At 36.9% G+C, this 25,026-nt stretch overlaps 1 protein-coding gene across 1 annotated transcript in view; it reads right to left on the reverse strand.

Moving 5' to 3' along the window:
- Window positions 1-19,732, reverse strand: part of RUNX1T1 (RUNX1 partner transcriptional co-repressor 1) — a 109,110-nt gene extending 89,378 nt beyond the window's left edge. Inside the window, exon 1 of the mRNA XM_065895623.1 lies at window positions 19,634-19,732. Within this exon, the coding sequence (XP_065751695.1) occupies window positions 19,634-19,721 (88 nt within the window). The 5' untranslated portion in view covers window positions 19,722-19,732. The remainder of the gene's footprint in view (window positions 1-19,633) is intronic.
- Between the last annotated feature and the right edge of the window lie 5,294 nt (window positions 19,733-25,026).

Genomic DNA, 25,026 nt, shown 5'->3' on the forward strand with positions numbered 1-25,026 from the left:
TTCCTCCCAATAACCTGAGAATCATTAAACCAAACAAGTCCAAAGGAAGGCAGTGAAGTTAAATCGTGCAGTTCAAATGTAATGATATGCTCAAAAGCACAACTGTCTTTCCCAAAGTTCTAAATAACTTAGCACCCCATCAAAATCATCCCAGATTATTAAGACTGGTCTGTTTATTTTGACAAACTCTTTTAAGACTCTTGTTAAAGCCATAAACACATGATAAAGACACCCTTAAATATCCCTTCTTCCTAAAAAGCATTTTTGCCTAATTACATAGCTCTTAAGACCAAACTCTTTACAGTATCATGTTCTCATCGGTACTTTCAAATTTACTTTCTTGCATGAGCATCAAAGTACACTGTATGATGTTAACAAACCACACAGAATTAAAAGAATCCCTCTAATAAAGTGAGACTTTTTACAGACTGCACTTATCACTTAGCCTTTAAAAGGGAAACGTGGAAAACAGAAGTGAAATCTTCTAGAGAAAACAGCCCACAATTTAAAAATCAACTGCTTTTTTTAGAGGGGGAGAGGTATGGTGAAAAAAGATAATCTGCTTTCCTACAACCTGTGCTCATCTTCTGGAAACACATTCTGCCTGCCTAGAACCTCCTGGGGCAGAACCATGGGTACCCAGCAGTCTCACTACCAAGAGATCTGATATTTTTTTAACCACACAATGTTTAACAGTTTTGTCTGCCACTGTGTTGAATACATCATTTGATTTCCAGTTTTCTACTATAATCCAAAACATAGAAAATCATCCATCTGAGGTTCTGATCAACAAGATAGCCAGGATTTCCTCATTCCAAAAGCATAGAAAGGTGATATCTGAGTTAACTTATACAGCTTTTTCAGGGAGTAAATTTACAATTTCTATTAGACTTTTCAAAATAATGGCATTAGTTCCCCAATGCCTATTACTCCCATTGTACTCTCTCAAGAGGAGTAGAAATACAAAGAGAAATAACTACCTTGCTAACCTGCTTTACCCAAGATCGTTCTTGATGACTGAGGCTAATGCTTTTCCATTTTTATTTTTCAGCACAGAGAACTCCACCTTCTATGCTACTCTACTTCAAATTCAAACATCCCCCTTTAAACGTTTCCATCTAGCTTCCATTACAAAACATCCTCTCATCAAGTGCAACAGACTCACCCCTCCTTAAAAAGAACAAAAAAGGAATCCAAAATCAGCTGACAAACCAGAGAATCCCATCTCTAACGTTTAATGATATCTGTCTGTCCTGGTCATCGGGGGGGGGGGGGATGCTTAATTTACCTGACCTTCAGGTTTCGAATAGATCACATGGTCACAGAAACCCTTTGCAGAACCGTAGTGCGGATTAGAAAGTATATAAGGTGCCTAGTCTTGAGGCCTGGCATGTATAGGTTTTCAATAAAAGGCTTATACTATACTATCAGATTTATTATGTTCAGAGATGGCAGTTCCATACTCCCTTTGAGATTAAGAGAATATCCCAATTCCTTTGATTGGAACTCTATGGGTTGAAAAACATAATTAAGCTAGACATTCTCAGAAGTACATTTACATTAATATTAATTAATGCAAACAGCTGTTTGAGAGCGCCAGCCAGATAAACCTGCTTCTTGGTCAGGTGTGAAATCCTATTGTTCTCAAGTTATGAGTCATTTACGTTAATGACTTATTCCACTAGATACTGTTAGCTACCAAATAACCACAACTGTACACCAAGAAATTGCTTTCAAGAAATACTATACCCACTGTCACACACAGATATTAAAATTTAATAAACAAAAATCAATGTCCTATCCTCAGTATAAGAACAACAAACTAAAAAATGTTAAGTTGCATTAACAGAGATCCAATCTGAAGAAGCAGGAGACAGGCAAGGCTTTCCAATAAGCCCACTGCCCACCCTTCCGGCTCTGTCCTTGACTCCTAATCCAGTTAGGTACTACCTGCCTCTGGGTTCCTTTACCTGTCTCCAGGCTCTTGTTATTCCATATCATAATTACTATTTATTTCACTGCCTGGAGCACTAGAACTCAAAACTCCTCGAGTGCATGGCATGGAGAGACTGAACCATAGTTATTTAGTCCCTGATAGATTTTTCAGCAACCCACATAGGTCTGCTACCTGAATTTCCTTATTACAGTAACCTTAGAGTTGTCACAGCCTTACTAAGCAGATTATTTGATCTGCTTAATACTCAGGTAATTAACCACATTTAAGCTCTCTAATTTCCAAACAATTATAAGATAAATTTGATGGCATGCTTTTGCCACAGGCCAAGTGATTACTGTTACAGAATTTTCTCCCACATAGCTCTGCAGTCATGGAGTAGGAGGGGAGAAAGCATATGGTAAGAGCAATCCAGGGTAGAAGATAAAAGACAACAAAGTACGATTGACACTAATATGGTGATGTGAGTGAGCGTAGCGTGTATATGAGATTTAGAAGCAGCCTGGTAAGGAGGATGAATCTTCTTACTTTAATAAGTCACCTGAGCAAGTCACTTAACTTCTGTGATCCTCAGTTTCATCCTCAGTTTCAACATCTGTAAACTGAAGGCACTTTCAAGATCAGTCTTCCAGCTCTAAAATGTATTTGTTCCTTTGATGATTCAAAAGTCTGTTCAGAATATTGTTATTACAGTATCTCCCTTGCAAACATCAAATATCAGTGTAGTGATGAAATAGTTACTAAACATTTCTGGACTATATAATGCCTACTAAGCAAATGCTTATTTTAAGAAATAACAATAAACTAGTTGTCTTATGAAAATGTCCAAAGTTATAGCCACTCCCCCCAAAAAACAGATTAAATGCTTTTCTTTTTCAATATACTATTAACTACAGAGGAAGATACCTTGTAAAAGTTTCCAAGTATTATTTAAAATATATAGAACTGAAAGGTCAAATACTCAGAAATATTAACAGAAAATAATTTAGAAAGAAAAAGGGAACTTCAAAGGCCAGGGTTTGAAGAGAAGCTGGAACTTCTAAATGTTTGTTACAAAAAAGTAATGTCTGCACAGTCTACGTTTATAATTAGGTATTTGCTGCTGGTATAGTTGTCTTTAATAGCTGGCAGGAGGCTTGTTTGATACAGCAAAGAGTTAGCCTAACACAATGGCAAATCAACTTGCAAGGTAAAAATAGAGTGACAGTGAATGGACTGTTGTGTTTCATGTTCTTGTATAATAGCACTTAGATGCATCTATAAAAAAAATAATAACCAGGTGCATTATCCAAATGTTCAGTTACTAGGGACACTAACAGTTGTCTGTCCATGGCAATTTCATTTCTGATTTTACACAAATCATCACTTGCAAGCATCGATGTTAAAAACAGAAAAACAGTCTAGTACACAGTGGCTATAAATGCCAAATCAATTTTCAGCAGATAATAAAGTCCATGTTTTACAATCAGCGATGCACTGTTTTACTACCCAAAAATGTAAGCTAATAATATATAGCTCTACTAAATGGAAAATGCAGATATGCTGTTAAAAAAAAAAAAGGCTGGCTGTGAGAGGATGGATCATTTCTGCAGGGACCTTCTTAAAGCTATGTGTAAGTGTTTTGAAAATATCACATGATGTGGCCATGTGTTAAAAATTACAGCCAGTTAAGTTCTCTGCTAAGAAAAATATGTGGGCAATTTATGAAATGCACTCCAGGATGGAGATGTCTTAAGTAAAACCAGATTTTGAAAACAAATCTTTTTTTTTTTTTTTTGGAAACTTGAACTTAAAAAAAAGTTCCAGTCACATCTGGAGAGCAGGACCATTGAGAAAGGGTGGTCTGACCTAATACTAGTCATCTTCTGAAAGAACAGCACTATTTCTGGGCTACACAGACTGTGCTCACTTATTGTCCTTTTAAGGAAACAGTCCTGAAAGCATTTTGTAGGTCAACATATGTTCTTTAATAATATTATACAAAGATTGATAAAAATGTATCAGAAAGCTTAGAGCCATCTCCTCCTGAAATACTGTAATGCCAAACGTCTCCTAGCCTTCTCATAAGAAAACATTTTTCTTTCCTTAAACACAAGGATCTAGTTGTTCCAAAGTGACAGGCAGTGAAATGATATTTCCTTATATTGCGTTAAATCATCAAAACAGTTTAATCTGTTTCTTTAAAGCATGCATGGCCTCCTTTGACTTTTCATGGTTCCTTTTGAAATAGTATGCTATCAACAGCTAAAGTGCTTTTTCTTTATTTTATTAACTGACATAGTTATAGAAACCCTGAAACTAAGACTTTACCTACCCATCCCCACAGATTAGTATGTCTTTGAATAAGTTTGTGCACATCTGTTTCCAGGGATCCCCCATTTTTATGAAAAAGGTCCTAGATCTGAGAACTGTTACATCAAGTTTGGAACAACCAGGATCCAATTCTGATACCTGACCTACGGAAAAAAGATAATAATAAAATAATAATAATAATAATTGTTGATATATAAATACTTAGTCAAATTTAAGAAAGAAACAGCGACAATATCAGATTACCGGAAACACATCCTTTTAGTCTTTCACACATAATGTCTTACTTAAAAATATAAAATCTGTCCCAGATGGTAAAAACTGTCCATTAATGTAAGTATATATATATATGGACTAAAATATGCTGAAAATATATTAAGAGGTAGTCCATCTGACAGTAGTGGTTAAAAAGTGCAGATGGGTATCAAAAATAGCCAAGTGTCAGAACCGCTCAAGTATCGCCATTCTGACAGAAGCTCATAGTCACAGCTGTTAATATGTCCTCTGCATCAAAGTACAAGGTTTTCTAACACAGTTGATGAGCAAGAGACAGTGAGAAACATTGCCCACACTTCAGGTTACTGCTTTAGAACCAGTCATATATTAACACAACGCTAAAACACACTTATCAATGATTCTAAAACCTTAAATATAGTTCAATGCATTTTAAATAAGGATGCTTTGAAGAATACTTTAAAATCATGTAACCAGCATGGGATAGCAAGGGTCCTAACTAATCTCTTTCACTTATCATCATTCACAAGTTGCTTTGGGTTATTATAGGGTTTCGTTTTACCAAAACAAAATATAGACTCTACAAAACACTAATAAATCCAATCATTTAACACATATTAATTAAGAGCATAAAAACAAATTAGATTTGACTGATGACATAAAAATCAGATGAAACGATACTACAATACTCTGGCTAAATAAAAAACACAAGCACTTTTTCACACAGATTCCACATCACATACCCAATGCACATTACATCTTTAGCTGCATGGTGCATATAAATCAAGATGATCGCTTAAAGAGTTAAAATGACCTTTCAAAGACCTCAGTCATTGTCTTTTTGTAAATTGATTTTCCCCATATTTCAGCTACACACATCCCTTGTCTACTGAACTAATAAAAAAGGTGCAGTTCCGTCACAAATGCATCCTTTCTGCACATATATCAATAATGATGAGGACTACAAGACACATCCTAAAGGGAAAAACATTCTTCAAACAACTGGCGATACCTACACACAACTGTGCTTGCAGAAAACCGGCAGATAATGTTTCAAAACACCATCTGTGAGGTGTACAAACTCTGTGACCAAGTACAGCCTCTTCTGCCTGTCCTACCCAAAAAATCTGCACATATCAGCCAGCTGGAGGATCTCTATCTGCCCTTTTTTGTCTGAGATAGGCTACTCAAAGTAGGTAAAGGGCAATCCATACAGTTCTTGAGAAGAGCAGAAACACCCTCTCCCCAACAGGCTTCTACCAAGCTTCTCTCTCCATAAGCAGAGCCTTCACTGGCAACAATCACCGAAACACTCTAGGCTCCAAAGATAATATTTTTCAGAGGAAACAGACATACACTAAATTTCCAGGACCACAACAGCTTCAGTAATTCAGCAGACTTTTTATTTTTAATTAACCGATTTCGATTATTTGCCTGATGACATCTAAGGACTGTGATTTAGGATAAGACTGAAATAATTGGTAGTCCCTAAAGCTTCCTTCACTTTCTCTGACACGAACAGCTTTTAAAAGAGACCTTATCCCAGTATTCCACCATAATCTGTAAACTCTCTCCACAGATGAAATGCCCAGGATACTAGGTACAGATGACAGTCACAAAATCCAGAACAGAAACAATACTTCTTACTTTAGCTAAATCCCTCTAGTAAAATTGCTCTGGCAAACATGTATGTGGCTGTACTTTCCCTCAGCCTTTAAAACACACCTCCCACATTTTAAAAGCAAGGGTTCCACACCCTGTACCCCTGTACCGAGGTTTTTGAGGGCTCTTTTTATGCCGCTTTCCACATCTCAACTCTGTCACCCCCAGCCTCTGCCTGCCCACGTAAAATACAGCTCACCGTGGGGCAGAAGGTATTTTTCCAAGCATAATAAAAAGTAAGCTTTCTTCATTTCAAAACCACAGAGAGAAAGCAGAGCAGGGCTAACTCACCAGGCATCCCTGAATCCAGCGAACACACAGAAAGTGGCTCTCTCCTAAGAGCAAGCGTGCTCAGGGCTCATGCCTCCTGTTCTGGAATGGGCACCGGCAGAGAGAGGAGGGCCGTCAGAAGGGGCTGGGGCGGCATAGCCCAAGGCAGGGTGCTGGGCGCGTGCGCCTGCCAGGCAGAGACAGATGGAGAGCTGACACTCCGGATTGCACTTGGAGCAGAAATGTGGATGATGACAGGAGCACATGTGGCCTTGAACCCAGCCCTGTCTCTTCAGGCAGAACAATGACAGGGATGTGTATGCAAAGTATCACAACCCCTGCCTCCCCTTACCCACTCTACCTCTCTCAGCAAGTTCCAGAGCACCAAAGAATGGAAAAGTAAAATGCAGAATGATAAGCTAAATGCTGAATAATTCATTCACCACCACCCCCAGCCCGTTACAACTTAACCCTTATTTTGCCAAAACAATAGAAAGTAGACCTGGCCCCCTACCACTGCTCACAATGAAAGCTGTCCTTTCCACCTTTGCATGTTAACCCCCATAATTTGGAACTTTATTTAAAAAAAAAAAACAAACACAGGCACAGACCTCAAAGCTTGTTTATTGAACTGGAAGTCAAAAACAGTATAAAAAATGTTCTAAGACGGTGTATACTGTGCCAGTTTATCAGACTGAACAAAGTATCAGAATCATTTCCTTTGTCAGCTTCTCAGTAGTATGTGTAAAATAGAACACTTTTGAGAAGCAGAAGCAGACCACTTTTATTTTACTAGCGTGCTTTTAACCCCCTGGGATCCCTGTGTTGATATGCTCCAAACATTCTTAGCTTACTCTCCTCTACCTTGCATAGAGATCCATGGGAGATGAAAACAAAATCTTCACTGTAAAGCCTTTTCAAAATCTGAACCATCATGTCCTCCTGATTTCTGATTTTTTTGCACGCTCTTAAATGCTTATCCTTCCCATGAATAACACATACCCAGCCAGGTTCAATGGACTCTTCTCTATTAAGCTTTAATGGACACCATGATATATAAAACTAGAGCCTTTGTTATAGTGCTTTATCTAAAGCTGGCTATTTTCCTCTCAGCAGTCCCTCTTTAGTCCTTTGTAAAACATCCTTGCCTCACAGGAGAAACATATGCCTGCCTGCCTTGCATGACTTTTCTACACACACAAAAATGCCAGGCAGAAGGAAAATACTGTTCACTTCTAAAACTCTTCCTCAGTTTAACACCTGCAAATCTTTCCTAGGTCTCTGTGAGGTTAACAACACGACACATGATGAGACAGACCCCCTCAGGCTTTACCTTTCCAGTGTATGTTCAATCCAGTATCAACACAGAAACAATTCTACTTAGGAGCCTCTGACCAGCCCACAAGCTCCATGAATATGACAGCCGGGAGCATCCCCCTTAACTCTTGCTCTGCCTTCACAGTTTTGCAACTCATCCTGTGCTTATTCTACACTTTCGATATGCTTTTAGCCCTTATCAGATTGATTTTCCCTCTACTTGCTGCCTCAAAGAAACCATAAAAACCCATCTGAAAATAGAGGTAGTGACTCTTGACTTCTACCTCCTCACCCTTCCTACACCTTATCCCAAGAGTGCACACAACCTGTTTCAAAGCATGCCCGTGTACACACATACCCTGCACAAACTAAGAACAGATCATCTTTGGTAAACAGTGTCAATCAATAAGGACTTTTACAGTCCTCAAATACTGCGTCCAAGAAGTGCTGCTTCATCTAGTGAACCCCTCAAAAATCCATCACTGTCAGAGACAACTTGTAAAATGACTATAATTCATAATGATTACTCTGTTCTGTCACTAATAGTGTACTGCACCCTATTTATGAGGCCAATCTTTTTGTTCATCTTAGTTAGATGTCACTTGTAATGAGGTTCTGTGTAATGGATTTCAGAACAGTTATGCACCGAGTTCAAACATTCTTATGACAGAAAGCTTTATAGCAGGCATGGGTGGATAATCAATTAAGCCCTGCTATAAGGGCCTTTATGGAATCCAGCATCCTAAATCTGCAGATTTTCATTTTTAAAGAGAGTATTTTTTTTTTAAGCCACTCAATGCTGCATGCCACTGATTTTCTTTTTAATACTATACCTATGTTAGAAAGAGAACATTTTCACAGTGGGAAACCCAACTTTCATCAATATGCATGGTGAATCACTTCTAAAATAGAAAATCATAGGACAAAAATGCAATACACTTTAAGAAAACTGGATGATAACCGGTTTTAAAACTGGGTCTTAATATCGGTACACAGCAAGTCCTTAAACCACAGCTCAGAAAATTGAAGTTCCATATGCTGTGTGATTATGTATCTTTTCTATGTGTAAAAAAGCTTTTTAAGCTGTTATCTGACTACAGTAATTGCCACTTTAAATTGATCCACATCAACAAAACCTGGATCCCTGGAGATTCTCACCTAGAAATCTGATTGCAGAAAGGGCCTGAGTGTGTGTGCACCTGAGACTAGTTCAGCATTTTTCTTCAGGAACCAGTTTCCTCCTCTTATCCTTTAAGCCATGGAGGCAAGCAAAGCAGCAACCCCATTTGGCAGTTCTCCCTGAACAGGAAAGCCTGGATGCATAGTTCTATAGTTCTATACAGTTACTTAGACAGAGGTAACTTTCCCTTTAATTAAAAAAAAAAAAAAAAAAAAAGAGTATAAGGAGCCAAGATCTCTAACATTCAAATTGTATAATAAAAATAGACAATCAATAACATGATGAATACATTTATGTAAGTGAGTGGGAAAAAAGAGTATGTATTGTGGAAGTTTTCCCTGGCATAAAACACCGACCTGCATTACCATTAGGAAACATATCTCTAAAAATTAAAATATATTCAAAACAATAACAAAGAATACATTGCTGACCAATTAAGTGTCTTCCTTAGAAGAACCATGTCAGTTAATGCACGTCTTTTAATTAAGAACACAGAGCATTTTTAAGGCAATTTTTTTTAAAGGGAGTCATCTAAAACATCACTTTCCAAATCAGTACATTTAGTCAACAACTGAATGCCCAGCTCCCAAAATAATACATAAATTTCTGACAGTATATTTAGCTCATTCACTAGAAGGACATTATGGTATTGTATTACTCTAAGGTATTTTCCACTTGTTTCCAAAACAGACCATCCCTATAGTACAGATTTTTCCTTTGTTCAAACCTGACTTACCAATAGGGACTAGCAGTCTACTGAAATTGCAGTTAATGAAAGCTCTCTGCACTGGTGAAGGAAGAGTTTGAGTTAAAGCTTTTCCACAGGTCTTCTCAACTTTCCACTTGCTCCTACCAGGCTGTTGTGATACACTGTGACTTCACACAGTAGGTATTAAGTGAGTTAATTCAAAGGAGCTGAAACCTCATTGATCCTAATTGAAAGCAATATACCCAACCAAATACCTTCCTACCCCATCTGCTCTGGCCTGCCACCAGCTATTCAATACAAGAGAATTAATAGTTTCAGATATTCTAACCGACCCAATAAAGGCACTCATTTAAGCAGGGCTGCATTAACAAAGTGAAAAAACAGGGCAAAATGGGTTCAAATAGAGCATTTTACTCCTGGTTGCCTTTAACAAAGCTGAATAAGGCTTATTCTGACTTTTTATGTGCAAGACTTGATAAACTGAATGAGAAGGCACTCAATGATCAGCCAATGAGCATTGATGAATGGTCATTAAGACCCCCCTGCTCTTAGGGGAGACCTGTCCACAAAGTGGCACACCAGCTTGAAAGGGCGGACTCACTAATGTCCAGATTTCTCCGCTTGCTTGTTCCACTTTCAATTTCAGACCACTGGCCACCAAATGAGGCTGACATATTGGAAAATAATGTTTTATGGGCGAGTGGTAAAAAATAAAATGGAGGCATTAGCTCTGCTTTCAAATTCAAATCTGCTAGTTTTGTCAGACCCCAAAGGTTTTGATTTTCCACCCAGCTGGAAGCTATTAGTGTTTTCTAAAGGCAACCCACTGGCAGGGCAAACCTACCTAATGTGTGAGCTGTTGGGCTACGGGAGATGGACCTCTCTTTTGGATGATTTCCTAACTTCTCATCACTTTGACAGTCAATTAAATAGATACAACACCTAATAAAAATGTACATTAATTTGTTTCTGCCACTGAAAGACATTTGAAACTGTATTAAATAAAAGCCATAATAGATTGTCTCCTGACAAAGATAAATCCAATTATACTTTGTCTGCAAGAAAAACAAACGGTTTATGTTTTAGTTAGGCAACAACATAAGATGCAGCCAACCAGAAAGAAATGAGTGGGATAGAAAATAATTAAGTTAAAAAGTTCATTAAAGTATTTTATAAAGGTAAGAGAATATCTGTCATTTTAACCTCCTTTATATAAAAGTCTGTTGTAAACAACTGGATACATTCATGCTATTTCCCTCAAATATTTCCTTTGGGGGAAATGACTGGCAAGCATTTTTGTCTCCATAACTTTCAGCCAGCCCACAGAAGAGCTCACAAGAGCTTTGCTTAAATGACAAAAGAACAGGAGACATCACTGCCATCTTAAGAATTTGAAGGGTGTATAAACATCATGGGGTCAAAGGGTTATTTAGGGCTATCCAAGAGAGCCTAAGTGCTAGCAATAAGATGGAATCAAGTCAAAGAAAACATGCTGGATAGAGGAAGCTTATCTTAATAGGTGATTATACCAGACATCACAGCAGCAGAAAAGCTTCGCTGCTCGGATCATTTGCAACTAGATGACAAAGCACCATACAAAACAGTGTCCCATGGAGAACATGCTATATGGTCTGTGGAGAAATCCAAATCTACCAGGGCAAGTGGCAGGTCAAGAACTAGAAGTCATGACCCTTTCCCTTCACCTGTGACATGTCAAACCAAAGGACTCAGGTCCCTTTGATTTTTGTTTCTCCAATCAGTTAAAGTGAGTTAATAATGTGCTCTAAACTGTAATTTGAAGATGCCAATCACAACAAACTTTTAAATAATAATGATTACCTAAGCTGATAAGCCCAAGAGTCTCTATGATCTTTTTTTTTCCACCTTCAGAATAAAATGTTAGTTATATCATTCCAAAAGTTTTTTAGGCACCGTATTTGATTCTTAACTCTGGTTGAAGTATAATGTTCTCTACATATGAATGAAAAGATGTGTATTATTACATTTAAGTATGTAGGGAGCACGTATGTATATTTCTACAAAATGAAATCTGTTTAAGATGAACTGTCACGTGCAAAAACAAAATCTGTATTTGTAATTATTATGAATTGTTTCTAACAGTGCCGAGGCCTTTAAAATATCACAATATATTGCAGTTCTTTTCCACCACCAACTTTTGATTTTCAGTACCTAATATTCAAAAAAATTCTGAAATGTTAAACAGATTTAACACTTGCATTGTCTGAATGTTAAATGCAAACTTCAAACCTACTAATATCATTAAATGTAGATTAATCCATAGGCACCAGCAAAGGGTTAAATTATTTTTTAAAATTTTAAAGTAAAACACTTCCTTAGTAATCCACAAGGCTTTATACTAGCTATACCAACTCTCTCTTCATACAAAAGCATATTCCCATAAAAACAATCAACCTTAAAAAGTATACACTTGCATGTAAAATCTGCAAATAAGTTGCCATTTAGTTTCCTCCTATGTTTTATAGCTACAAAAATCACTCAGATAATGTAGAAGACACTCTATACTCATCTCTTACCCATTTGACAAGGACTGTAACACTCTATGGAAAACCTTTGTTTCAATGTCACCACCTCCCCATCCTAACTAACGGCAAGTTAGTTTTGTTAAAAAGCAAGGGTGATGGCGTATGCTCCGATGAACTTACCCTCCTCCCAGCACCAGAGACAAAAACCTGCAGCTCTGCCCTGTGCAGGCAGCCATCTGGACAGCTTTCCCTCAAAGCCCAGCCCACACCACATGCAGGCAAACTCGGAGGGCTCGAGAGCTCTGTGGGGCTATTCATGACATACCAATTTCACATTTTCTGCCTGTATGCTTGCAACAATAAATGCTAATGAGGACTGTGAATGACAATTTTAAAGACAATAAAAAGGTCTCCAAATCCCTTGCATATGGAGACACTGTTTTCAAAACTTCACCTTCTGTTACAGAGCTTTTAGAGACTAAAGGAGAAAAAAAGAATAACCTAAGGAAAACAATAAGATGATCAAAGCACAACTGACTCCTTAAGATTTCTAAAGAAAGCAATCTGTGTAAGTCCAGCGAACAACAGATCTCGTCACCCGTATGAACAGCCCTATGAATGCATGAGGTACCTTTAATCTCTACTACCTTTGCCTTCTGTAGACATGTAGCTTAGCAAATGCAGTTCCTGCAAAACACTGGTTTTTTTTTAGAGACTGGGAATTTTAAAGGCAGCATGTGCCCAAAAATAATTATAATAATCTTCATCAATCACACTTTGGCATAATATTTAACACTCTACATATCTTTAAATAAATGTAAATGCAAAAGTGGTCCTCTTCTGATAACATCTATTCTTAAAAATAATGCAATGATTCTGGGTGATGAAATTATAAATCATGTTTATTTTCCTCTTTTAATTTTTCTCTATTTTCCAAATCTTCTGAAGTGAGCATGTATTACATTTCTGAGCCAGAAGAAACAATAAATATTACTTTCAATGCAATGAAAATACTGAACAAAAGACATAAATGTTTTGACCTTGATAGGAATTAAACTATTTTTCACAGCAACAAAAATAAAACAAAAGATTCATCTTACTGTAAATTGTGTGCAGGGCAGTCTTTTCATTAACATGGATTAAAACACTTTCAACAAAATCCACCAGGTGGAGCAAACACACAGCAATAAAACAAACAAACAAACAAAAAAAATCCCAGAATTTTTTCATCATATTCTTTTTTCACAGGACTTTTATCTCTAACAAACTCTCCACTTCTATCTCTCCACATTGCAAATTAGCAAAATCCATCCACACATACTAATTTGCCACATTTATAAACAAATTCAAACCTAGGTATTACGGATTCCATTATAAGTTTTCATTCCAAAACTGCTTTATTTGTTCAAATAATACCCAGCACAGTATATGTGCTTTTATAACAATGTAAATTTTTAAATTAACGTTTCACTCCGACCCTCCTGGATTTCATCATGTACCCCGCTCCTCCTCCCTTCACCCCCCCACAAGACCAGGCAGACTAGAATGCAATGCTGTATATTCTGAAATACACTGAACAGTGGTTAAAACCTAAAAATCTCAACCTAATTCTTACTCTGTATGGAAATTTCAATTCTCACTCTCACTTCTCATTAAAGTTATTCTTAATTGTAGATACCAGAATCTTACTAAAATTTTGGAATACTGTGACTTTTTTATCTGTTATATCAAAATGTTCTGTTTTGATTCCTGTTGGTAAATTGACACAGGTCCACAGTTACTAATAGATTTTGGCTTCTTCCCTTCTCTCTTCTAGAGTAATTCACTTCCTCCCTTTCTCTTGTCCCACAGATCTGCTTTTTTCTTGCCATTTCACTCCACTTACTGAGTACACTCAGTGCAAGGCAACAACCCCATTTTCTTGTTCATAGTTTGTTCCTTAGTTCCTGGTGCCACCACCTGCAAGCCACAACTCTCCCCATTCACTTTTCAAAGTCCTCCAAGTTTTTCTCACGTTATACACTCCCTGCTCTAAGGCTTAATGCTACAACTGGCAGTAATGTTACTTGCATTTAAGAAAGCTCCAGCTGGATAGAACTACCAAAAACCTGGAGCTTGAAAGGGGTGTACCTGGAGTCTGTCAGTGGAGGAGGACACCATTTAGGAATGCTGATTGTGGCTTAAAATATATTTACCTGTTTTCTTTTCTCATATTTATACTGATGTTGAAAGAGGAATAATACTCAAAGAAATGCAGCAGGCTGATACATAAATAAACATGCACGTGCCTAAGGATCCACATACTACTACTTATGCTAGCATATAAATAGAGCATGGAGATGCCAGCTCCATCACAAGATGAACGAGGCTAATCCAATTATTTAAATGATTATATACTTTTCACTGGAATGGCATACAAACACATAAAATATTGACATCGCTTCCATAAATATAATATGAAAAATAAGTTTTTAGAATAATTCCTACCAAACTCCTCCCTGCAAAGTCCAATTCCTTTATTCTTTGCAAAGAATGGAATCAATCCCCTGGAGCTGTGCTCATACAGAACACAGGTACACACTGCTGCTCTCTTTACTTGACGGCAACTCCTATTAACATTAATGGGATGCACATATGTGCATCTAAAGGATAAATGCCCTGAAGTCTGCATGACAGAATCCTAATGAAGTAGCTGGAAAAACCAAATCACTGCACATGTAGTCACACTTTCCCCTCCCTCTGCAGGAAACCCCACCACCACCACCTTTGCTCCCCCACCCACAGTGCAGACATTTCACCAGCCCACCCTGTGCATAAAGAACCTGCTGGATTTCCTCTTGGCAACATAACATCTTGTTATACTCTGGGGATCTCCCAAATGGCTCCATCTCCAAGCATTCCTCAGAGTACCCTATACTACTGTCAAATTGGCCACACATTCCAAATAATATTTCTCACCACCCTCAGCTTCTTCAAAGGGTATGGCCCTTCCCACAGCAAAGGTCCACATCCACATTTAAATTCCAGGGAAAGGAAAAAATCCAACCTTAAAGGTTCTATCACCTTTGTTTAAAAATGGACTATTCTGTTTTCATGGGCAGATTAAGATTCCAAAACTGCCTCACAAAAAAACAACCTTAATTGCTAGTACCACACCAAACTACCAGTGAATCTGACCTAAAAAGGCAACACGCGAAGGACACTAAATAACAGGAATTAGGAAAATGAGAACCCATTAACTGAGGCCAGTCCTGCACTGGTTAATGTCTGTTGCTGTTGATAGAGATATTGTTTCATAGCAAGGCCAGGGTGTAAAATGAAAAAGATTTTTAAACCCATTAAGAAAAAAATCAAGCATGTCTGTCACCGTAGTCCAGAAAGAAAGAGCAGGGACACAGCACTGGCAGGAACCTCAAATTCCTGACCAAACCCTCTTCCACACAATGCCTCCAGAAAGAAAGGAACCCAGGGCGGGAGCCAGCTTGACGCTGGCGGACAGACAGGGCTGGCCTTGCAGGATGTCAGAGCGCCAGGCGGCTGCAGAGATACTGGGCTTTCACACACTCTCAGGCTGACTGTTTTGCTCTTCAGGTAATTAAACAAGGAAGCAGGGCTGCTGGGTATGAGCCTGACCCTGAAGCCTCGGCTCCCTGGTTCTGCATATCAACTTCCGCAAGAACTGCCCGGAGCATCAACAGAGCATTCTCTTCTCACTCTCTCTCGTTTCCTTCTCCACCTTTTCCTAAAGCTGACCCAGAAACAAATCCTCCCTACAAAAACATCCACAGAAAGGTCTGAGTCTATTTGTCGTAAAAACCTCTGTGCTGTTCCCTGTCATGACCCTCCAAATTTTAAGAGCAAAAAATTTCCCTAATGGCAGGACTTTTGTAAAAAAAATCACATATAACAACAAATCTATGTAAAACACCGGCATCTTAATCAACACGGATTATTCAAAGATAATAATACCCAGATAATATTTTTTTCTTTAGCGTGTGCTTGATTAAAGTATTAATCTTTACATTCAAAAAGCTCCCCAAGAAGTGATTTTGATAATCCAGTTCACAAATTAAACATCTGTTGTATAGTATAATTAATATTGTTATTTTCAGTTTTGATAATGAGCATCATGGTAAGTAAATACCACCTATGATCTGGTTTATTATGTTTCATCAAAAATGTTATTTTTAAAAAACTAAAATATTTCTTCTCTACAAAGAAAGTCACCCTTAAAACTCAGGAATATTTTAAAAAATCCCTTAAAAGATAAGAAAGTAGCACACACACACATTAAGTAATGATTAGAATCATATAAATAATATATTCTTCCTTCATCTCGAAATCCATAGAGTAAAATATTGGCTGAAAGAGACAGAGACCAAAAGAAAGATGAATACAAAAGCATGCCTGCTTGTCTGTGTTCAACACAAAGAACATTAAATGAAAACAACTGGCATGCTGCCAAATTCCTATAGAGGCAAAGAGATTCAAATAAATTGATTTCACGCATCACACTGACCTGGGATCAGTGTGCAGTGCTACAATAAGCTCAAAGCTCCGTGTGGGGTAAAGCCCATTAATACTATCAGACCCCTCATACATGACCAAGAAAAACTAAAAATATAGGCAAACGCTCTCAAAACCCAGCAGTTTTGCTTAAGAAAATAACTTTCTTCTTTTCCTAATAAAGATACCAATATTTGAAGGTGCACAGCATCATCTAAATTAAATGTTTTTATTTTTAAATATCTCATAATACAATATCTAAAAATTGGTACTACATAAATATCCATCCCATGATTCGAACATAAATACATACCACTTTGCAACAAGTTTCCTCTGTCATAACTGCTTTCCTGCTAATGTCCTTGCATCTTTTAGATGGCCAATTAACTTTTTTATATGACAAATATTGGACCCTTCTTAGTATTTTCCTTAATGGCTTTTAAGAGCAAGCTCCTCAAGCTGGATACCACTCCTAACTGTCCCAAATCCACTCACTCCTCACAAAGACACACATAACAGAATTCTAGAAAAGTGAACATTGTGCATATTTTGGATATGCTTTAAAATACTGGGAGGAAACATAGCAGCGTTTTGCCTTTATCAGCTTCCAGCTAAGCTGGTGACTGTCCCTAAGGCATCATTTCTCCCCTGGCCACCCAAAAGAGACAGGCTTGTCTCCTGGTGACCCCTGCCTTACTTCAGACTCATCACCGTGACCAGACTCTCTGGCACCACCTCAGGTCACTGTCTCTTACTGCCACAACTGCTCAATTTCATATAGTTCTTTGCTTTTTCTGCTTCCAAATTATATCCCCAAGAATCCAATGGACTCCATGCTTGTAAATTTAAAGTATGTGATTTCTGTTTTTCTCTACTTTTTGGCTCAACCTGAGTCTAAACCCCATATTTATATACACCCACTACCATCACAAAAAAGAAAAAACTAGGAGTAAATTTTTCAATGCCACATGAATCATAAAGAAAACTCAACAGTTATAAAATAGGCCAACACACACAATTATATACATACATGTACATATATATGTATATATACGTGTGTGCGCACACACATCATTTTTTAAGTATGTACACCCACACACACAAGAAAGCGAGAGAGAGAAGAAACTCAACATGGTGTTTTTGATACATGATACTCAGGATCGGTATTTGCATATTATAACAAATAATGTGCATTAAACTTGTTTTAAAATGTGTCTTTGTCATGCGTTTTTGCTCTCAATATGGATCTTCCATGCTGCAATGGTCCTCTGTGTCAGCAGCCCACAGAGATATGCCACATGACCAGGAGAGAATACTGTTGTAATGGGATAGGGGTGGGTAAAGACGATGACACTATGTATCTGCAATATATGCTCAAGTTTTAAAAATCCAACATTCTTTTCAATTTGCAATCTGCACCTTATATATTTTTATCATACTGTCACTCCCCGCCCCCCTCACAGAGATACATAAGGCAGAAAGCAGAGAATTATACCCTCTTTGAAACAAAGTGCTTTCTTCTGATGGAAGATGAAGAGAAAGTAATTCTAAAGCAAGGGTTGTTGTTGTTATTATTATGTTTGTTTCCTTTAAGATATTAACAACTTTTTTTCTATGCTGGACTTGAGAAATCTAATCAACCAAGATTTGAGTTCTCAAAAAATTTATTTTTATTATCAATAGTACACAGGTACAAAGACAGAAGCAGAGGTGAGAGATGTCTCAATTACTTAATAAATTTTTGAATTCCTCGTCTTCTCTTTCAAATTTATGTCTCACTAATTACAGTAGAAGAACATCATATTATGAAGATGGAGGAATGAAAGGAAGAGAAATACAGACAGAAACCAAATCATGACTTAGGCTATCTCAAAGGAGCCTATAATTATACAGGGAATCATTTCATTTTCTCTGGTGTTTCAAAAACAAAAACAAAACACCCTCATTTGCCAACACCTTCTTGGGAACTTTAAGAAAAAGCCAATAAGCCTTTGTAGGAACTGCAAGAGTAGAAGTTATGTGGCGCGGGGGGAGGGGGGGGGAGGGGGGGAGGATGGACACCAGCAGCTATGTTTCCAGAACAATGGCCATGAAGGGTAAATATTTTGCTACTACCTTTTCCATGTAGTCAGGCAGGCAGTCATAGAACTTCAAAAATCCCCACCTAATCACTAACAGTGCCAACCTATATCACACAAAGTTTGTGTTAACTCTCAATTCTTTCTTAGCACAATTTATCTTTATTCATCTGTGCTTCTGCACAAGTCCACTAAAACTGAAACAGAGCTGGCTGCAGGAGGCATCAACTCTCTAGAACCCATAATGCAGGGCTCTCCTTAATTTTTAAATGTTGAAGACTTTAAGAAGTCACTTGCCAAATGGGAAACAGTGTACATTTTGCTGTTTTCCTAAAGTTAGACCTTTTTATTTTTAAACGTGCCTATGGACATGAATTCTGCTTAGGAAATGATATTCACCTACAAGTTTAAAAAATATCCAAATCAAACAGAAGAAATAATAAATGGAAAAGCACTTTTTTCCCTCTTTAGTCAACAAACTGCTTCAGAAAATACCATCTCTAGTTGCAGTAAACACAGAAATCATGACATAGCTTTTACTCTTTAACTCCAAGTATTGCTCAGCTTATAACAGATGTATTACGAAACATGGCAAGAAGCACAGCAACAAGAAAAGGGGTTAAAAAAAAAAACCTGGTACTTGATCATTTGCTATCTTCAGACCCAAAGCTATCAAACAAGGGCTCCCACAGCCAGGCTGACTGATCACCACCCAATCCCACATCCAAAGATTTCAAAGACAAATTTTTTAAATATATAATACAAATTCGTTATCAACAGGCACTAGAAGAAGAAGTAAGGAAAAGAAAAGAAAAATCTTCACAAGTATAATTTATTAGGAAGAAAATAATAGATTGATTTTTGGCATGTAAGTAAATTGCAAAGTCAAAATATTTGTCTGTTCCTTACCTTGACAATATTCAAAGTTCCCTTTTTTCCGGCAGTCACCTATTACTAAACTCAGTGCTCTCCAAGTGTTTCTTTTGACAGATATCATTCTCCACCAATCGCTCTGCTAATTTCCTCTCTCCTTTTCTGACTGGGACAGATATTATGTTCACCAGCCCAGAGATCAATCTTTTCTATTGACAACAACAAAAGGAAAAAAAACGCATATATCACAACCAGTCTGAAGTATCACACCCATCTACTTACACGCTAATACTAGGCCAGTTTTGTTTTGTTTAAGAAACAGATACAAGCCCTTCTAAATTTTAGAAAAATCCAAAACAGAAAATATTTTCAGAGTTCCTGCAGTGACAGGTCCTATAGGGTTCTTAATTCTCCAATCATCTGACTCAAAGCTGGACACAACTCCTCTTTCCTTAAGTTGGGTCTAAAATATACATAATTCAATACCTTAAAACAACGTGTTAGATTTTACCTGTTTTATTTTTTAAAAATTAAATAATCTATCAGATATGGTTTCTTTAGAAAATGCTTTGAGACACTGTGTTATTTATTTTATTTTTTGGAATTTTAAGTGCAAGTTAAATAGTGTTTCAAAACAAAGTGGTGTCAATATTGTTTTCACTGTTCTGAAATTTACACATTGCCATCATTAGCTAAAATAATCTGAAACAAGTGTTAATGGTAACTAATAATCTTTATGCAACCAACCAGTTTGAAATTATTAGTAACAACAATTATTAGTGAAGCATTTTAGCAAATAAACAAACTTCTTTCTTTTTTTCTTCTAAAGCAATCCAAATATTCTCATTTTTCCTGCTAGATTTGGCAGGTTTAGAATTCATTCATTCATTCCCAAACACCTACTATTACTACTACCACCACTATTACGAATAGAACAAGTATCACTATTTAGTTCTTATAATCTATGAAACATAAATCTAGCACAATCATATGCACATAAAGTAATAACTCAATAAATGCAAAGGGATAGATTTATAAAAGCAGTCTCAAAAAATATTACTAAGGATGTTGTTACTGTTTTTTTAAGAGACCAAACTACTCCCTAGAAATTAAAATTGGTGAATATACATACTCTGATGTATATAAACAAGCAGTTTCTATTTTAAAAAAAGAAAAGCAATGCCCTTTATACACCATATTACGACTCTGCTATCATGCAATCAATGTTTCTCATTCTTAACAGAAAAACTTAAACAGGGTCAAGGAGGGGAGACTGGAAGTAAATACATCTAGATGTCAAATATTATTATTTCCAGAAAATGGAAATATGGGTAATTTTCTACACAATTCTGGAATTTCCAATGTCTCTACGCTGAGATAAAAAATATATATTTTGTAAATAGAGGATAAATAAGTATTATTGGGAAAAAGAAGAAAATGGATACTTTTCTTAGATTCAATCATGATTTTTGATAATATTTAGTGCCTCAACAACCATCAACAAAAGGCATCGGAGAGACTGATAAAGTAGAGTCTACCTGTGTGGGCCATATTTAATAATCTCCATTAAACAAATGAAGGAGGCCAAGTATATACAAATCCCCTAGAGTCTAGTCTTTTTCTTTCTTCTCATGACTGCTAAATACAAGACTAATGTCTCGGTTAATTATCAAAAATGGTATAATGGATCTCAGTTTTGAGGCACATAAAATTACCATGTAGATAAACTTCCTTTATAAGATAAATTTCTCAATTATAAATGATCTCCCAATATAGAATATACTATTTCACTTATTAACTTCACTTGTGTCTATTTTAATCAGAGTATACTGAAGTGAATGGAGAAAAGTTGGCAGGAAGATAGTATTACAAAATATTTTAAATGTACGTTTATAAATTCTTACATGTTAACATGGCATACAAATACACATTCAAGTAATACACAATGTAAACCTCAAGTTACCCACTGATGATTTTCCTCATTCAACTATTTTTATATATGAAACATTATATCACAATCAATAGGATAACTCACCAAAAAAAAACAAGGAGTTAATGTTTAGATTTTTCAAAATAATGACTTTGGAGTATTATGTTTGTTCTTCATACCTCCAACATAATAAATGGTCTTCTGATATAAAATAATAATAAAATGAGTAATGGTAATGAGCACTATGAAATATACATCCAGATTATTTGTGATACTTATTCCACACTGAAGTCCGTATCACATGCAATCAAAAGTAAAATTTCTCTATCTTTAATAATTGCTTTGTTCCAATCCTAAGCCCTCAAATTTGTAAAACCTCATTATGAGGGGAACATATACTGAGACCAGTTTAAAAGCTAAACTCTACCAAGAGGAGAATGCCTAAAACAATTTGTAGTTCTACAAGAGTGTTATTAAAAAGGCTCAACATGTTGTATTACCATGGAAATTGTGGAAAACAGACATTCCCAAACAAATATTACTTTTTCTCAATGGTATGAAGTAATGAAAACCACATGTGTAAATCTGCGATCTGTGCAGTAGTTCAAGCTGCAGCTAATAGAAAATACAGAAAGTGAACTCTGCTATATAAAGGATTTTTGTTACAGAAATATAATGTGAAAACCAGATGCAGACAGAAAACCTTAATCACAGATGGGAATGTAATCACTGGCATACTGAATACTTTTTTGATCAATCTTAACCATATGCGTAATGTATTTATTTTCTAAGGAATGCAATAACTTGAGAGAACCTTCTATTTGAATTCAGTTAACCTCGTATTTATAATGCTTTTATCTTACTCCCCCATCCCTTCAATGTGTACACTGAGCCAAGGTTTTAAAAGGAAGAGTTGCTGGCCTTGGCAAATCCTTCTTGTATCAGTTTATCTTTCAAAGTTTTAATAGGATGTAAAGACTACACACATCAGAATCAACCTCAAAAGCAATCAAGTGCAGTTCCCCATTACTGTGTTTCTCAGTCACTGCCAGGAATCCCTTCACTGCCCAAACACATTTCTCTACAGAATTATATCAACATTTGGGGCAATTTTTCCTTTAGTAAATAAGATAGTTATTCCAAAAATGAGGCTTTAACACACCTTTTATCTACCAATATGAACTGAATCAAACCTTTAACTTTTTCCTTTCACAAAAACATCTTGTAACGTAAAGAATGTCCCTTTACTTTAATAAAAATACAATTAGTTTTTGGTTCCAAGGGGAATTACCACAAAAGGAATCTGTTACATCATACCTTACTTAGAAAACATTACCTTAATAAGCACAGTCCCTGATACTGGGTTGTAGCTTACCTTTGTCAAGACCTCCACAACCTTATTTGTAGGACAATTCTGAATCCCCCTGATTTGAAACAGTCAACGGAGCACCACCATGTAGGCCTCACTTTAGGACTACATTCAACTTCCAACAGGAAGTGACTGGGACACTATGTTATTTAGGGTGTCCCTAAACTTCAAGGCCCCAGCTGCACAAGTTTCCTTAAGCTTCTATGGCATATACATATCCTGATTCTCCTTCTCTCTTCTAACTACTCATCCCCTAATATATGCATAGAAACAAACCGTCCTTATTCTGGCCTTATTCTGACATTCAAGATCCTCCATGATTTGGCACTAACCTACACCTTTCAGCCTCTGCTCCGTCCATGCCCTTACAGGGTACAGCTCTTCAATGGATAAACTCCCAGAGAATGCATCACCTCATCTTTATGGCTTTGCCCATTAACTCTTCCACACTTAATGGCCAGCTCCTTTTCAACACTCAGGTTTCATTCAAGTGTAACCTCAGAGACAGTCTTCCCTCCTATTCAAAATAAAGTCTCACCACCACCGGCAGCACCCCCCACCATTCTCTACAACATTGTTTTTTTAATTGTCATCATTACATTTAACACTATGGGGAATAATCTTACAAATGTCTCTATTGCATGCCCCCCTAAACTGTAAGATCTACGAGAACAGGGGTCTTGTCTGTTTTGCTAATTACTCTATCCTCCATACTTAAAACTGTACTTGACACCTAAAAAGAATACTAATGAAATGCTATAAAGGCCCAATTCAATCCCTGTGACCTTCACAAACCTTTCCCTGACCACTCCTGGGGCCCACGATCATTCTCTCTTCTTTAAACTTCTTTAAACTATAATAGCATTTATGGTCTATGTCAGGCGGGGCAACCTTTACCTTTACCTTCCAGACACTGTTCATATGAGCCCATTCCCACCAGTACTGTACATACACAGGCCAGTATGGAAATCACCTAGGGTATCCAGGGCTGTGAAGTCAGCCCTTCCTCCCACAGTAAGCAGTAGGATACCACGATTAAGAACTGCAGGCAGCATTAAGTCCATACAACCTCTAAGGTGTAAATGCACTCTAGTAGTTTTTATGCATAGACTTATCTCCCAACTGCGTTTATCAATTGAGCTTCCTGTTCTGGAAAGAGATCCCATCTTATTCTCTTGCTGTCTTCAGACCTTACCTTGATGCAATATATGCATTTTGTTGTAATGGCCATGAGGGAAGGGGCCATGTTTATTCAACAGTCTTCATACCCAGTGCGTGGCTCACAGAAGGTGTTCACTCAGTATTGGCTGAGTGAACAAAGGAATAAATGATAACGGAATCACTATCTAGTTTTTCTTCAAGCCTCTTCCTCTTATTGTGATAAAGCATTATTTTAAAATCCTTCAAGTATTATTTTAAAGATAAAAATTAAACAGAAAGCAGCTGACCAATCTATGAATTATTTTTAGTCAAACTGACAATGCAGGATGATCAAGGAGTTAACAAAGCAGGCAATTTAAAATAGTAAGAAGCTCTAAAATATCTCGTTACAGATATAATTTAATCTTCAATAAAATAAAACCTCCTAAAACGACTGCACCTTACCTGCACTGACCACTTAGCTCACTGCATGCAGTTGGACTGGAATCTCAGGTCTTAACACTTATTAGCTATTTGACCTTGAACAAGTCACTTAACCTTTCTAAGCTTTAGATGTAAATCTCTACAGTAGGATAATAATACCTAACTCACCGGGATGATATGAAGAGATAATACTTATAAAGTGCCTATCTTGCCCCTAGTGCAAGTGTTGTTTTATTCAATATGCTCAGTTCTTATCAATCGAGAGTAGAAAGGAGGTAATACCTATTTTAATATTATGATTTAAAGCATTAAAGCACTAGGTCACTACTCAAAAAATGACCTAGTGCAATCAAAACATTTTCTTTTCTGAAAGTCATTGCTGTACTATTAGTGATAAAAGTAAGTATGCTCAGTCAACAATCCCAAAATATGTGGAAGGCGCAGGTCCTAAAACATTTTGCAGTGGAAAAAAATAAAGAACCACAAGCTAATGGTTTGTGATTAAATTTTTTCCTCATCTAATTTCATCTATGGAAGAGCACCTCT

Source organism: Phocoena phocoena, chromosome 17 (genome assembly GCF_963924675.1).
Source record: "Phocoena phocoena chromosome 17, mPhoPho1.1, whole genome shotgun sequence".
NCBI lineage: Eukaryota > Metazoa > Chordata > Mammalia > Artiodactyla > Phocoenidae > Phocoena > Phocoena phocoena.